The 15240-nt window shown below is 33.7% G+C and overlaps 1 protein-coding gene across 1 annotated transcript in view; it reads left to right on the top strand.

Moving 5' to 3' along the window:
• Positions 1-8502: 8502 nt before the first annotated feature.
• The window catches only part of LOC140044979 (dol-P-Man:Man(5)GlcNAc(2)-PP-Dol alpha-1,3-mannosyltransferase-like), a 57803-nt gene continuing 51065 nt past the window's right edge, over positions 8503-15240 (top strand). The window contains exon 1 of the mRNA XM_072089698.1: positions 8503-8767. Coding sequence (XP_071945799.1) covers positions 8629-8767 — 139 coding nt within the window. The 5' untranslated portion in view covers positions 8503-8628. The remainder of the gene's footprint in view (positions 8768-15240) is intronic.

The following is a 15240-nucleotide window of genomic DNA, read 5'->3' as shown; positions in this document are numbered from 1 at the left end:
TTCGTTTTTTATATTGTTCAGTTCTTGAAATCTTATTTTGTTCTCCCTAAATATATTTGTTCCTTCAAAATATTTTTCAGTTCTCAAAATATTATTTTGTAATATTCATAATACTGTTACTAATTTAATAATATTAACTGATAACAAAAGTGCTTTAAACAAGTAAGTTCGTCATTGTTAAAGTGAGTTCTTTTTCATTATATTTTTTTTTCACAGGTGCGTGATTTTTGGTTTTATTTAATAAAACATTGAATTGGTTAGTCACAATATTTTTTTTGTTTCTAGAGATTTTACATTATTTATTTATTTATCTAAAATACATTTGAAAAATATTGTTGATGCATATTACCAAAAAATATTTATTTTTTTATATTTTATATGGCAAAATAAACACCTTAATTGCGCATCATAATTATTCGTTCACTCAAGGGTATTTCGGTTTTTTGTTTTTTTCGAATAATCTCTAAAAAAAAACGTCCACCTCTCCTAAGGGACCACTTCTCATAATTCCGTAACGACCACCTTTCGCAAATTACCACCTCTATTGAGGTGGTCACTTACGGGAGGTGTAGTCGGTAAAAGAAGTGGTCGTCTACGAGCGGTGGTAGTTTATGAAAGCAGTCCGTTATGAGAGGTGGTTACCCCTTCAGGAGGTTGTCCATTGTGAGAAGCGGTCCTTTAACAGAGGTAGTCCCTTTTAAATATTAAAGGTGGTCGCTAACAAGGGTGGTTGCTTACGATCAGAGTGCTAAGTTTTGAAAGCCGATCACTTACGAGAGGTGGATAGACTGACGGCAAGTAGAGAAATACATTTGCACATGATTTAGACATTTAGGTTTGTAAAATATATAATATTTTATTAGCTGGCGATATTAACTACATTAGCTGTGAGGCAATTTTCGTTACCTGTTGAGTTGTACATTAGTATAATGTTGATTTTTATTTAATAAATAAGCTGTTGGTGTTTCTACATCATTAGCTATAGTTCTAGGTTTTATTATATGGGTGGATTTGACTTTTCTACACTAGCAGTTTTGAACAGGGCCTACTGTATTAGTTTAAATGGAATGCTACAAGTTGTATTATTTTTTTTTTATTTATCGTTTTGTGTACTAAAGTGGCAGCATAATCAGTATTTATTTTTACCAGATGTCCAGCAAGGGTAATGTCCCAATTGGTAATTGCCACAATTGTCAGGTCAACCTCAAAACAGCGGCTCTCGGGACCGGGAGAGTTGTATGATTTATTTTTATTATTATTATTTTTTTGAATGCGCCTTGAGCACTCTGTGGTATGTGCGCTATAAAAATCCTGTTATTATTATTTGTTATTATTATTTCACCTTTTAGTCGTGTCTGTCTTACAGTAAAGTGATCTTTAATTGGAAGAGGACCAGTACAATTACTTGTTTTTAATCACATGATTATAAACTATTTATTCCTCTTGTCTGTGCTCGTACAAAATAATAAAACGGTCGCTAATTGGAAGTGTCTTAAAGTAAAGTGATCTTTAATTGGAAGAGGACCAGTACAATTACTTGTTTTTTATCACATGATTATAAACTAGTTATTCCTCTTGTCTGTACTCATACAAAATAATAAAACGGTCGCTAAATGGAAGTGTTTAAATTGAAGTGATCTTTAATTGGAAGAGGACCAGTACAATTACTTGTTTTTTATCACATGATTATAAACTATTTCTTCTTACTTGTCTTTATTCATACAAAATAATATAACGGTCGCTAATTGGAAGTGTCTTAAACTGAAGTGATCTTTAATTGGAAGAGGACCAGTACATTTACTTAATTTTGTCACATAATTAAACTATTAATTATTCTTGCCTTTACTCATACCAATTAATAAAAATGGTCACTAATTAGAGGTGTCTTAAAGTAAAGTGATCTTTAATTGGAAGCGGACCAGTACAGTTACTTAATTTTGTCAAATAATTAAAACTATTAATTATTATTGTCTTTACTCATACCAATTAATATAATGGTCGCTAATTGGAGGTGTTTTAGGTAAAGTGATTTTTAATGGAAGAGGACCACTTCATTTACTTGTTTTTGTCACATACTTAACAATTATTTATTCTTTTTGTCTTTATTCATACTAAATAATATAATGGTCGCTAATTGGAGGTTTCTTTAAGTAAAGTGATCTATAACTGGAAGAGGACTAGTACAGTTACTTAATTTTGTCACTATCTTAATTAAAACTATGTATTCTTCTTGTATTTACTCCTACCAATTAATAAAATGGTCGCTAATTAGAGGTGTCTTAAAGTAAAGTGACCTTTAATTGGAAGCGGACCAGTCAGTACAGTTACTTAATTTTGTCACATAATTAAAACTATTAATTATTATTGTCTTTACTCATACCAATTAATAAAATGGTCGCTAATTGGAGGTGTTTTAAGTAAAGTGGTCCTTTATTGAAAGAGGACCAGTACAATTACTTGTTTTTTGTCACATAATTAATAACTATATATTCTTCTTGCTTTATTAATACTAAATAATATAATGGTCGCTAATTGGAGGTTTCTTTAAGTAAAGTGATCTATAACTGGAAGAGGACTAGTACAGTTACTTAATTTTGTCACTATCATAATAAAACTATGTATTCCTCTTGTATTTACTTCTACCAATTAATAAAATGGTCGCTAATTAGAGGTGTCTTAAAGTAAAGTGACCTTTAATTGGAAGCGGACCAGTACATTTACTTAATTTTGTCACATAATTAAAACTATTAATTATTCTTGCCTTTACTCATACCAATTAATAAAAATGGTCACTAATTAGAGGTGTCTTAAAGTAAAGTGACCTTTAATTGGAAGCGGACCAGTACATTTACTTAATTTTGTCACATAATTAACAATTATTTATTCTTCTTGTCTTTTCACATACCATATAATATAATGGTCCCTAATTGGAGGTGTTTAGGCAAAGCGATATTTAATTAGAAAAAAAAAATTTGTTTGGCATCATTAAGTATTATTGGTTATTAAAAGAAGAGAAGACAAGTGCAGGCGTGATAAAAACAACCACCTATCATAAAACGTATGATACAGTATTTAATAGTGGACGCATTTCAATCCATGGGTCAGACATTATTAAACGGGCCGGACAGCATTAAATTGTTGAAAAACGCCCACGAACCCGTTGAAACATGCAACTGGACACTATCCAATGCTGAAAAGTGTCCACCCGGACACTTTTGAATGCTGGACACAATTCAATCTTACACCGGAACTACCCATTATTGCATTTCTCCCAACCTTCGTGATATATTAGTCAGATCCAAATATTTAGAGTGAAATTAACTCTCATGACAGCCAAAATTTGGGCAGTCACCTTTGAGGCAAATCTCGCAAAACTTGTTCATTGGTTGATTCTAATGAAAAATTTAAGAGTAACCAAACTGGCCGCATTTTTCGGATAAGAAGACAATCAATTAATTGTTTAACCAAAAACGTCATTTATCTCATATACTGTAATATTTGCGGGCCTTTTGCAGCAGAGAAAAAGTCTGTCGTTTGTGATACTGGTATAAAGATGTAAATGGGCATCCCATGGTGGTAAAATTAGGTGGTATCTCTCTCATCTACCCGGGGTCGATTTTTTAGCACGTTTCGGGGTCCCCCCGGTCTAGACGCAGCAGGGGGTACCCGGCAGACTCCCATTTTCATTGACTTAAAGTGACCCCCAACACACTTAAATAGTCAGATATTGGTACCTAGCTCATCTAACCAAATATCTCTGGGCTGCCGGTCTATAACCTCAATATACAACAAATAACATTAATGTACGATGTAGTTTAACACTGTTCTCAACTATAGTCATTTTGGTATACTTGCAGTGATAAAGGATAAAGAATAGGATAACTTAACAATATATACAACAAATAGCATTAATGTATGATCCAGTTTAACACTGTTCTCAACTATAGTCATTTTGGAATACTTGAGCACAGTGATAAAGAATAGGATAAACTTAACAATATACAACAAATAACACAAGTAGGGCCTACACGATGCAGTTTAAAACTGTTCTCAACTATAGTCATTTTGGTATACTTGAGCACAGTGATAAAGAATAGGATAAACTTTGAATAAACAGAAAATAACATTAATGTACGATCCAGTTTCACACTGTTTTCTTATCTATAGTCATTTTGGTATACTTGAGCACAGTGATAAAGAATAGGATAAACTTAACAATATACCGTACTACAACAAATAAAATTAATGTACGATGTAGTTTAACACTGTTCTCAACTATAGTCATTTTGGTATACTTGAGCACAGTGATAAAGAATTGGATAAACTTAACAAGATACAACAAATAACATTAATGTCCAGTTTTTAACACTGTTCTCAACTATAGTCATTTTGGTATACTTGAGCACAGTGATAAAGAATTGGATAAACTTAACAATATACAACAAAAAACATTAATGTACGATCCAGTTTAACACTGTTCTCAACTATAGTCATTTTGGTATACTTCAGCACAGTGATAAAGAATAGGATAAACTTAACAATAGGCTATACAACAAATAACACAAGTACACGATGCAGTTTAAAGCTGTTCTCAACTATAGTCATTTTGGTATACTTGAGCACAGTGATAAAGAATAGGATAAACTTAACAAAATACAACAAATAATATTAATGTACGATCCAATTTAACACTGTTCTCAACTATAGTAATTTTGGTATACTTGAGCACAGTGATACACTTACAGAATAGGGTAAACTTAACAATATATAACAAATAAAATTAATGTACGATGTAGTTTAACGTTGTTCTCAACTATAGCCATGTTGGTATACTTGAGCACAGTGATAAAGAATAGGATAGTTTAACACTGTTCTCAGCTATAGCCATGTTGGTATACTTGAGCACAGTGATTAAGAATAGGATAAACTTAACAAAATACAACAAATAACACAAGTACACGATGTAGTTTAACACTGTTCTCAACTATAGCCATGTTGGTATCACAGTGATAAAGAATAGGATAAACTTAACAAAATACAACAAATAACACAAGTACACGATGCAGTTTAACACTGTTCTCAATTATAGTCATTTTAGTATACTTGAGCACAGTGATAAAGAATAGGATAAACTTAACAATATACAACAAATAACACAAGTACACGATGCAGTTTAACACTGTTCTCAATTATAGTCATTTTGGTATACTTGAGCACAGTGATAAAGAATAGGATAAACTTAACAAAATACAACAAATAACACAAGTACACGATGCAGTTTAACACTGTTCTCAATTATAGTCATTTTGATATACTTGAGCACAGTGATAAAGAATAGGATAAACTTAACAATATACATTTCATTTATTTATTTGACCAGCAAAACATAATATACAATGTACAAAGATGAATTGGTCAGGAACTGCTAAAGTAATACGATCACTGTAACTAAAATGATCTTAAGTAAAATAAATATATAATTTTATAAACAAATAAACTATAAAGCTGTGAGTATACACAGGGAGTTGTTATTACTAATAACAACTCCCTGGTATACAGAACAAAATAGAACAAACATGATATACCAAAAAATTGAATTAAATATACAAAAAAAAAGAATTAAAGATAATTATCATGAAGGAAAGAGTCAATAGATGATAAAAGATGAGGAAAAGATTCAGTAACAGCTAATTGGCGTAATAAGGAAGGTAACTGAGACCAAAGCTTAGGGAAGCGGTTTATAGGAGAATTACGAAGGGCCAGGGTTCGAGAAAAGAGATGATTAAAAGTGAGGTCTTCAGCAGTATGTCTAGGATTGATTGTGAGATTCTGGATGACAGAAGAGCAGTCAGTAAAGCCGTAAAGACATTTAAAAATAAAAAAGTGAAAAAGGATTTTGTTGCGACGGTTTTCAAGAGACATGAGGTTAAAAGATTTTAACCTGGTAACTTATGGTATCTCTCCTCCTTTACATTTTAGAATTCTTCTTGTAAAATTTCGTTAGATGCGCTCTATGCGGATTGACTGGGACTTGGTTTGAGGCAACCATAGCAGAAAGTCCATAGTCAAGAATGGGTAAAATTTAAGATTTAAAAAGAGACAGTAAAGCAGGGTTTGAAGCATTATTAGCAACACTAAAAATAAGCCCAGACATTATGTTTGCCTTATAAACAACATTATTTATATGTTCATTCCAGGATAATTTGTTGTCGAGAGTGAGACCAAGATATTTGTGTGAGGAGACAGTGAAAAGAGGTTGGCCATTATAGAAATGAGTGTGAGGAATGTAAATTTTCTTCCGAGTAATATGCATCACTTTTGTCTTCTTCTTTGAGTTAAATGACATGCCCACTGGTGAATGGAATGAAGATCAGATTGAAGAATTGTAGGGTCGGTATCTGAATGAATGGGTCTATAAATGAGAAGATCAGCAAAGAGTACAAAAGTAGAGTTCAGAATAGAGTCATTGACAAATAAGTTAAATAAAAGAGGACCTAAAACGCTGCCTTGTCGGACTCCAGATGTGACCAAACCTTTGAAGGAAACGTTACCGGCAAAACGAACTCTGTGGGTTAAAAAGGATTAAATTCAATGCCACAAGGGTCCGCAAATGTTATATTGTTGTTGAGCGAGTTTCTTAAGTAGGAGGACGTCATGAGAGGAAGTTTATCAAAAGCCTTTGACATGTCCAAAAATACAGCATCAATGATGTGAGGTTGTGGCTTGTCAAGAATTAAGGACCAGCTATGAGAAATATTAGTTAGAAGAGTAGCACAAGATTTACCTTTTACAAAACCATGCTGGCCTGGGTACAATAGTAACAACTCTGATAAATGTGAGGAGATGGTCTTTTTTACAATTTCTTCAAGACACGTACTTGCAGATGATTGAAGTAAGGGCAACTGGGAGATAGTTTGACAAAGTGGATGCATCACCAGATTTAAAAATTGGAACAACTTCTGCATGTTTCCACTGGAGGGAAAGAGTTCATGAGTTAAGAGATTGTGAGAAAATAGTATACAGAGGATAAGAAATAGGCAAAGAAATAGTCTGAAGAAGCCAAGGTGAAATGTTATCAGGACCAGGTGAAGCAAACGATGAGAATGTAGAGAGGGCATCAGCAACATCTTTAGGAGTGAAGTCAATGTTATCCAATGGAGGAAAGGATGGAGATTGGATATTGCAAGCAGGGGGTGTAGACGGAAGGAGATTAGGATAATTAACAAGGCCATATAGATGGCTGCAGTCGCGTGCTCATTAGTGTTTACCGACCGACCGACCAACCTACCAACTGACCAAAATTACTGAACATGTTTAAAAATCTTGAAATGTTTAAAAACATTTATATTTTTTTAATTTACACGTGCGTAGCCTGTCACTTTTGACGTAACGTAACCACATCGATTCCTGGCCATAAGGGAATATACTGTGAAAAATTGACTTAGCTAAATTAAACTGATATCAAGATAAGGTCAGAAAGCGATAAAACGCATAGTGATACCAGACCGACCGACCGACCGACCGACTGACATAGTGAACTATAGAGTCGCGTCCACGCGACTAAAAACAGAGCAAAAGTAAGAATTAAAAGCATTGGAAATATCATGTAGAATTTCTAAGATCTGATTATTAACATTAAATGTTTGCAAGGTAGATTTAACAAATTCCCAAAAACGTTTACGATTATTGTCTGAGAAAAACAAATTGTCCAAATAAGTTCCATAACTCTTTCGTACAAGACACTTTACACGATTTCCCAATTTCTTATATATTTCCCAATTTCTTATATATTTCCCAATCGGAAATGTATTCAGTTAACTTAGCTTTCTTGAAAAGTATTCTTTTCTTTTTGAATCAGTTTATTTATATCTTGGAATCTTGTAATCCAAGGGTCTGTATGTTATACGTGCTTTTCTTGATATACGAGGAATGCTGTCTCTAACAGCAACATCGAGCAAGTCCATGAATCCTTCTAGAGACTTGTTAACATCTGTACTGTCTAAGAATGCACACCAGAGAGCCAGATGAATCAAATTATTTAAATGACCAAAATCAGCTTTAGAGCGTAGCAAGAAACTCGTGTCGTCGACTTTGGTTGAACAGATTTTCTTGTAGAAATTTGAAAAAAGATTGCATAGTAATCACTAGTATCGACTGGATTAACCAACATTTTAGGTGATACCTTTTCTGGCGGACATGTAAATAATAAGTCAATAATAGTTCCAGATTGATGATCATTTGAAGGTCGTGTAATTGTATCAATCATTTGGGTAAAGTCAATAGGTTCAGTGATGTCAGATAGTGCAGTGAAGTTGACATAAAATCTCTAGTTAACAGAATGCAATACAACAAACATTAATGTACGATCCTGTTTAACACTGTTCTCAACTATAGTCATTTTCATATACTTGAGCACAGTGATAACATGAAAAACATATCATAATTCTATTTAATGTGACATGTATAATATCTATTAAATTAAATAAAGTCTTATTTTATACATCCGTCCTTATGAGGGCGGGCATCACTCTCTGTTACAAATTTCTCATGCAAAAATCGCGGAATACTCATTCTTGTGATATATTCTTTGGCTAGGGCTAGGCCTAAGCTTAAAAAGTTTGTTTACAAATGGCAATTTCATTAATTCGACGAATATTCCAAGCACGTACCCAGTTGTTCTTTGATTCACAATTCATCTGGCTCATTGGCCTTGCGTTAATTGTTGCAGAACTAGTATTAAACGTGTGGGTTATACAAAATATAAAATGTATGTTTACTAGGCCTACTACTACTAGGCCTACGTGTGTAGGTTTGTAAGGATGCTAGTCAAGTCGCCCCATCGCAAAGTCGCCCCAAAACAAAGTCGCGCTGACACAGTCGCACCAACTCGAAGTCGCCCCAACGTGAAGTCGCCCCATCACAAAGTCGCCCCAATGCAAAGTCGTCCCATCACTAAGTCGCCTACGGTTTTATTTTGGTATGAAGCGCCACCGCTAGTAGTACGCTGTTTTAATCGAATCGGTTGCGTTTGATATTGATCTCGTTGTTACTTTGGTCGCGCCAAATGTAGTATATTATAATGTTTACTAAATTTTTTGCGTTTTAATTTTATTTTTACAGGAGTAAATGTGCTTTTTGAAAATCATTAAAAAAATAGTTCCTTGTTTGAAAGTTCTAAAAAGATTATCCCTGATTTATAGTTTCGAAATTTTAATTTAATATGATTTTAAAATTAGTTACCAGAGCCACAATTACGAATCTTTCTGGATACCAGCTCATTTTTTAGGATAATATAATAAATATATAAATTTGTAGTAGGCCTTCGTATAGATTAGTTAAAACAAACAGCGTTATAAGACAATGAATGTTATTTATTTATATGCTACTTATTGATCATTTTGCATTTATTAACAAGTTATATATGTCTATTGTTATTTAATTTTATGACTTTTCAAAATGAAGAAATAAAAAATATTTTAAAATATGATATTTGAATGCGACCGATTTTACATGCAGGTATTTTAATAGTAAAATTAAAACGCTACATTTCGACTTTGCGATGGGGTAACTGTGGCGGGGCAACTTTGTTTTGGAGCGACTTTGCAATGGGGCGACTTTGCAATGGGGCGACTTGATTGGATCCCGTTTGTAATACGACATACTTTATTATCTCCATAAGAAGAAATTAATGAGAAATTGTAATGTTAATTAATCATCTTTTTCTTATAATTAAAGTGCCTCTCTCCTAGCAGATGTAGGTATCTGGGTGGTAAAGAGGTAGTAGACGGTTATTATTAGACCATCCTTGTCCTAGATAATTACTGACATTACTGACCAATCCATGTACAAACTAAAAAGCCACTCCAAGAGTGCATACCTCCGCCTACTGTAAAATTCTTCTACGTAAGATTTCTCCGGGAAAAAATATATATATATATATATTGAATGAGCATGTTGAAAGATACATTTTTTTGCTTTAGGTATTAGCTTTACATGGTTAAAATCCTGCTGGGGTTAATCATTTGTTTAAATAATTTTTTGATACAAACAATTCTGGCATTGCAACAAACGACCTTTCTAAAATCAAGATTGACCAGGATTTGAGGCTTGTCTTGAAGCTGTGCCGATTTGCGGCGCCTCTGCCTTAACCCATGCAGTAAGCTTAACCGCTTGACCAGTCGACTGATGTTTTCGTCCATATAAAAGAATATGTCCATGTTAAAAGAAGACAGAATGCGTGCTATTTAATATATCGTATGGAAGATAAGCTTTTGTGACATGACCAATATATCAATTGTTCTGTAAGTATATACCTTTGTACAGAATGAAATAAGGAAGGACACACAGTGGTACTAACAAAACTAATTACTGTATCAACTAACAATAGCTAGGCTAGTTGGGAGAAGGGGGTCGTTAGTCGAACTTTAGAGGGGTCTGCCAGGGCCAAGGCAGTGTACAGATAGTCTTTAATAGGTCATTTGGTATTTCTTACAATGTGCTAAATCATATAACATTGGCTGCTGGTGGTATCTACAATATCTAATCTAGGCCAGTTGTGGGAAGGGGGGGGGGGGGGGTCTCTAGTCTAACTTTAGGGTGTTTGGCACTTGCGATGCAGCAGACAATTAGTCTGTCGTTACCCATTTAGTATTGTATGAACACTTGTTCATTTGACATTAATTTTGAGTGGTACCTCACTCAGCTATGCTATCCCCATTTGTAGGCCCTCCCTCGGGGGATCTGATGGGCCTATTGCAGAGGACAAAATGTTTGGTGATATGATATTGGTATATAGGATACAAATGGGCATCCCATGGTGGTGAAATTAGGTGGTATCTCTCTCATCTAATTGATGCCGATTTGTTAGCACCTTTCGTGTCCCCCGGTATAGACGCATCAAGGGGTACCCGGCAGACTTCCATTTACATTGACAAGTGACCTCCAATTAACACACTTAAATAGTCAGATATTGATACCTAGCTCATCTAACCAAATGTATCTGGGCTGCCTGTCTACAGCCATTTACTGAGTATTCAGTACAGTAATACAATAAATACTAGGCGGTCAGAAGATGCTACTAATCAATCAATCAATCATTCGATTTATATAGCGCCATTCCAACAGTCATAGCTCATGGCACTACCAAAAATATCAGAAAATGTGAGTTTTGAGTAGTGACTTTATAAAGGTGCTCAATAATGATGTTTGTTTAATGTTCAAAGATAGGTGGTTCCAGAACCTACTGTAGGTCCAGCAATACTGAAAGTCCGATCCCCCCAACTATGTTTGCGCCTCTGAATGTCCAGTAGCACCTGATGACTAGATCTTAGTTCTTGCTTTCTCTTATTGATTGTCGATCATTCTGAGAGGTATTTTAGAGCACAACTATTTATGCATCGGAGCACCAGCAGGATCTTAAATTGAACACGCAACTCCACTCCAAATACGATCGCCTCGGTCTTTTCATTCAGCTTGAGGAAGTTTAAGCCCATCCATGTCCTAATCTCAAATCTCAGCAACGCCAAAAACAAACGGGTGAATTTGAAAAGAAATAGGTTTTTTAAAACTACTCGTTTGAAAAAGCCGGTACATTAAATCAAGTTTTGTTTTAAAATTACAAATCACAAATTATAACCCTTGCCTCTTGAGGTTTTTTGGACAAGTAGTTCTCGAGAAAATGCAATTTCAGTTTACTTGTTACTTTAAGACTGCTCACCAGCTTTTGAAAATGGTCTTCTATCTTTTAACACTAGACGGTCTGAAAATAATATCATTTTTGTTATTTGTGAAGATATTAATAAACCAATTTTGTTGATTTTCAATAGGCATGGTCTGAACGTATACCTATCTACACCCAAAAATTCAGAACAATAACTTGAAAACTGTAGGCGCTATTGTGCTAACAAACAAACATACATACAAACAAAGTAAATACTATACGTCACAAAATTATTTTTTGCCAAGTAACAAACAAACACACACTACCGATTACATATACCTCCTTGGCGGAGGTAAAAAAGGAAAGGTCCTACTAGCCTAACCCTAATACTTAAGTCATATGTTAACTGTTAATTTTGCGTTGATTTAATACAGCAATGACTTTGTATTGCTATAGTATACTACTAGGGCGATAAGCCTATTTTGTATTTATTTATTTTATTTTTATTTCTTTATTCTTTAGCCTGTTCAGTAGTAAACTACTGTTCTCCCACAGGGCCCAGTATAACGTATAACAGTGACAAAATACAATGAAAAGGTATAAAATAAAAAAATGAACTAGACCTTCCAAGCTGTATGTTATAGAATTTCATATTCAATTTTTTAAAATATATATACAATATATACAAATTTCAGTTAATAAAGTTTTAATTATTATATTATTATTATTATTATTATACAAATTTGATGAATAAATATTTTTAAACATAAGCACAATAAAATTACACCATACAGTCATTATAGATTTTGCTTCCCATGTAGGTGAACCTCCTTTTTCCAGCTTCGGCACGACAAGTGTCCCAAGGAACTAGACTGAAGATACTTTCGTTTACCAATTTTATGTATTTGTGTGATATTTGATTGTTATTAAAAGTGTCATTTTGCACCATCCATGTATGTAACTACATGTAAGTCATGAATTTCTGTATAGTACAGTATATTATTAAACTTACACTTACAGTTTAAAGGGTGGTTTCTACTAGCAGGGAGATTACATCATTTAAACCCCTTATCATGCCGAGTGTTGACAAAGTGCGAGGCAGCGAAGCAAGCGAGGTATGCAAGGCACGCCAAATAATTTAAGTAGTCATATTTTGTCAAATTTTACTTTTACAAAATTGGCCAAACTGTTCACAAGTTGTCTGAACGACAGTCTCTAACTTTCGATAAACTATTTTGTTATAGCGACACACAGTCAAATGACTTCATGCTTGATTGGCATTTCGAGCGTGTTCACTTTACAATTAATTTAACATGTCGCTCGAACATAGCAGAGCGAAAATAATATTTTGTCACATCCCTGCACCTCGATCCGGTAGACCTTGAGAGATGGAAAATCCCTGAGCTTTACTATTTAGCAGGTAGCGGGACGATTCTGCTCTAGAGGCCTATGTAGAAAATCAATTTGATATAATAATATTTGGTGTAATAATAATGATACACTATTTCTGTTTTAGTAGGCTAGGTATATTACAAACGATTTTTATTATTGTTGTCCATGTACGTACCTGGCGCTAGTTTCCTTCACTTGTATTTGACTCCAAATTTGATAACTAACTTAATATCGTGTGAATACCACACCTTAAAAGTATGCCTCGCATAAAAAGTAACAAATAAATTCTTAAATTAATTTCACTTAATACTCAATGTTCAATATTTTTTTTTCTATGGAGCGTCAAAAGAGCAACGATACTAGAGGACTAAAACTCAGTGGAATGCATCAATTTCTAATGCATTTATTGGTGAAATACATGTTTAATTTCAATATAATTTGGTAATCTGTAAATAAAAATGCTGTAATATGTTACTGCTGATACTGTTCTGTTTTCAAAGAATAATAATCGATCCTAAGTCAACATCACTACCTAGCCTAGACCTAGGATATTATGATGAATTTTTCTATTTTATTCTTAAAAATGTTAACAAAACCGTGTACAGTATCAACAGTAATAACATTTTTCCCTACTAACAGTGACAAAATCTATTGAAATTGAATGTGATTTCACCAAATAATGCGTTAATTATAGGGATTCCACAGAGTTTTAGCCCTTTAATAACAATGCGTTGCATACATTTCTGACTTGCCTCGCTTGTCTGCCTCGCTGCCTCACACTTTGTTACTACCAAATGCTTAACCAATTGCTTTTTTAAGGTTAATATAGTTGGTGCGCAGACTACTGTGGTTAAAAAAATCTAAACGGCATCTACTTGATTTGGTTGAAAAAATCTAAACGGCATCTACCGTACTTGATTTTATTTAAAAACTTTCCAAATGTGTCATCTGGTAGTACCCTATGGACGTATCTTGAAAAAGAGATCTTTGTCTATTCCTTTAAATCCTTGAATTATTTTGAAGGTTTCAATTAGGTCTCGATCTCCTTAATCTTTGTTGCTCTAAACTGTATAAGTTTAGTGCCTTAAGACGGTCTTCATAATCTTAATTTATCAATTATAGAATTAGTTTGATTGAATCATAGGACAAATGGTATAGTAAACACAGATTTTCCACATGTTCAATCTTGGAGCTGTTCAAGATCATCCTAAACTGTATTAGAAAAAATAATTTTATTACTAGACTTTTATTAGGTTCATCATCTAAATAATGTTATTACTTACCAGTGGGAATGCCACTTCGCGTTTTGACCGTTAAATCGTGTAAAATCGACTTACTTCCGCATTGACGATTTTGAAGCGCCACCTATCGTTGAAAACTGAAACCATGATTTTTCGTCGCCTAGCAAATAAGTGCTGTTTTATTTTAAGCTCTCATGAATATTTAAGAACCGCCCAACATTACCTATTATGGTAAAAGCATTTCCTAATAAGTATAATTGAATAACCAATCGGTTTCCTTCAAAGAAGCCGAAGCTAATACAATACATTCGGCGACTGAAGTCGGGACTCGTGAAATTTATAAATGTGGTACGATTTGACTACTGTTTTGTTGTCCATTTTCTGAATAGTCGGAGGTGCATCCCAACAAATTAAACAAATTATAATCAATTGTTTTATCAAGAATAATATTAGTTTAATCGAGTATGATATATTTCTATCCTGTTCAAAATTTATTGGTGTATTCTCAGGCCTCGAAAGGTAGGTACATTTTCTAGCTGTGAGCGTGGTTTCGGCAACGCGAGACACGTGTGTCAGTATAGGCGATATAGCGAGACGTGTGTTGTACTGTGTTGATGCTGATCCGATAGTCGTTAAGTTGTACTGATTACGAGTATCATTGGTCCTGGCCGGCCTAGCCTGGTGATCTGATCCCCCGCCCCAAAAAATCCTTTTTTTCAATCAGTATTAATATTATTATTTTATTTTTCATTTATTATTTGATTTATTAGGCTCAATAGATGCCTAGCTAGGCTACTAGTAGGCCTAGATTATATAAATAATAATAGTAAATACTGTAATTTAATTAATAAAATACAGCTTCTATTTGCCTTACTTTTATGTCATCATAATAATATTATAATTATATATACAACCAGACATTAACATTTTTTTTAAAATAATATTTAT

Source organism: Antedon mediterranea, chromosome 3 (assembly GCF_964355755.1).
Source record: "Antedon mediterranea chromosome 3, ecAntMedi1.1, whole genome shotgun sequence".
In the NCBI taxonomy this organism is placed as follows: Eukaryota; Metazoa; Echinodermata; class Crinoidea; order Comatulida; family Antedonidae; genus Antedon; species Antedon mediterranea.
The sequence above is the reverse complement of the archived record's forward strand: the minus strand, read 5'-3'. Positions and strand labels throughout refer to the sequence as shown.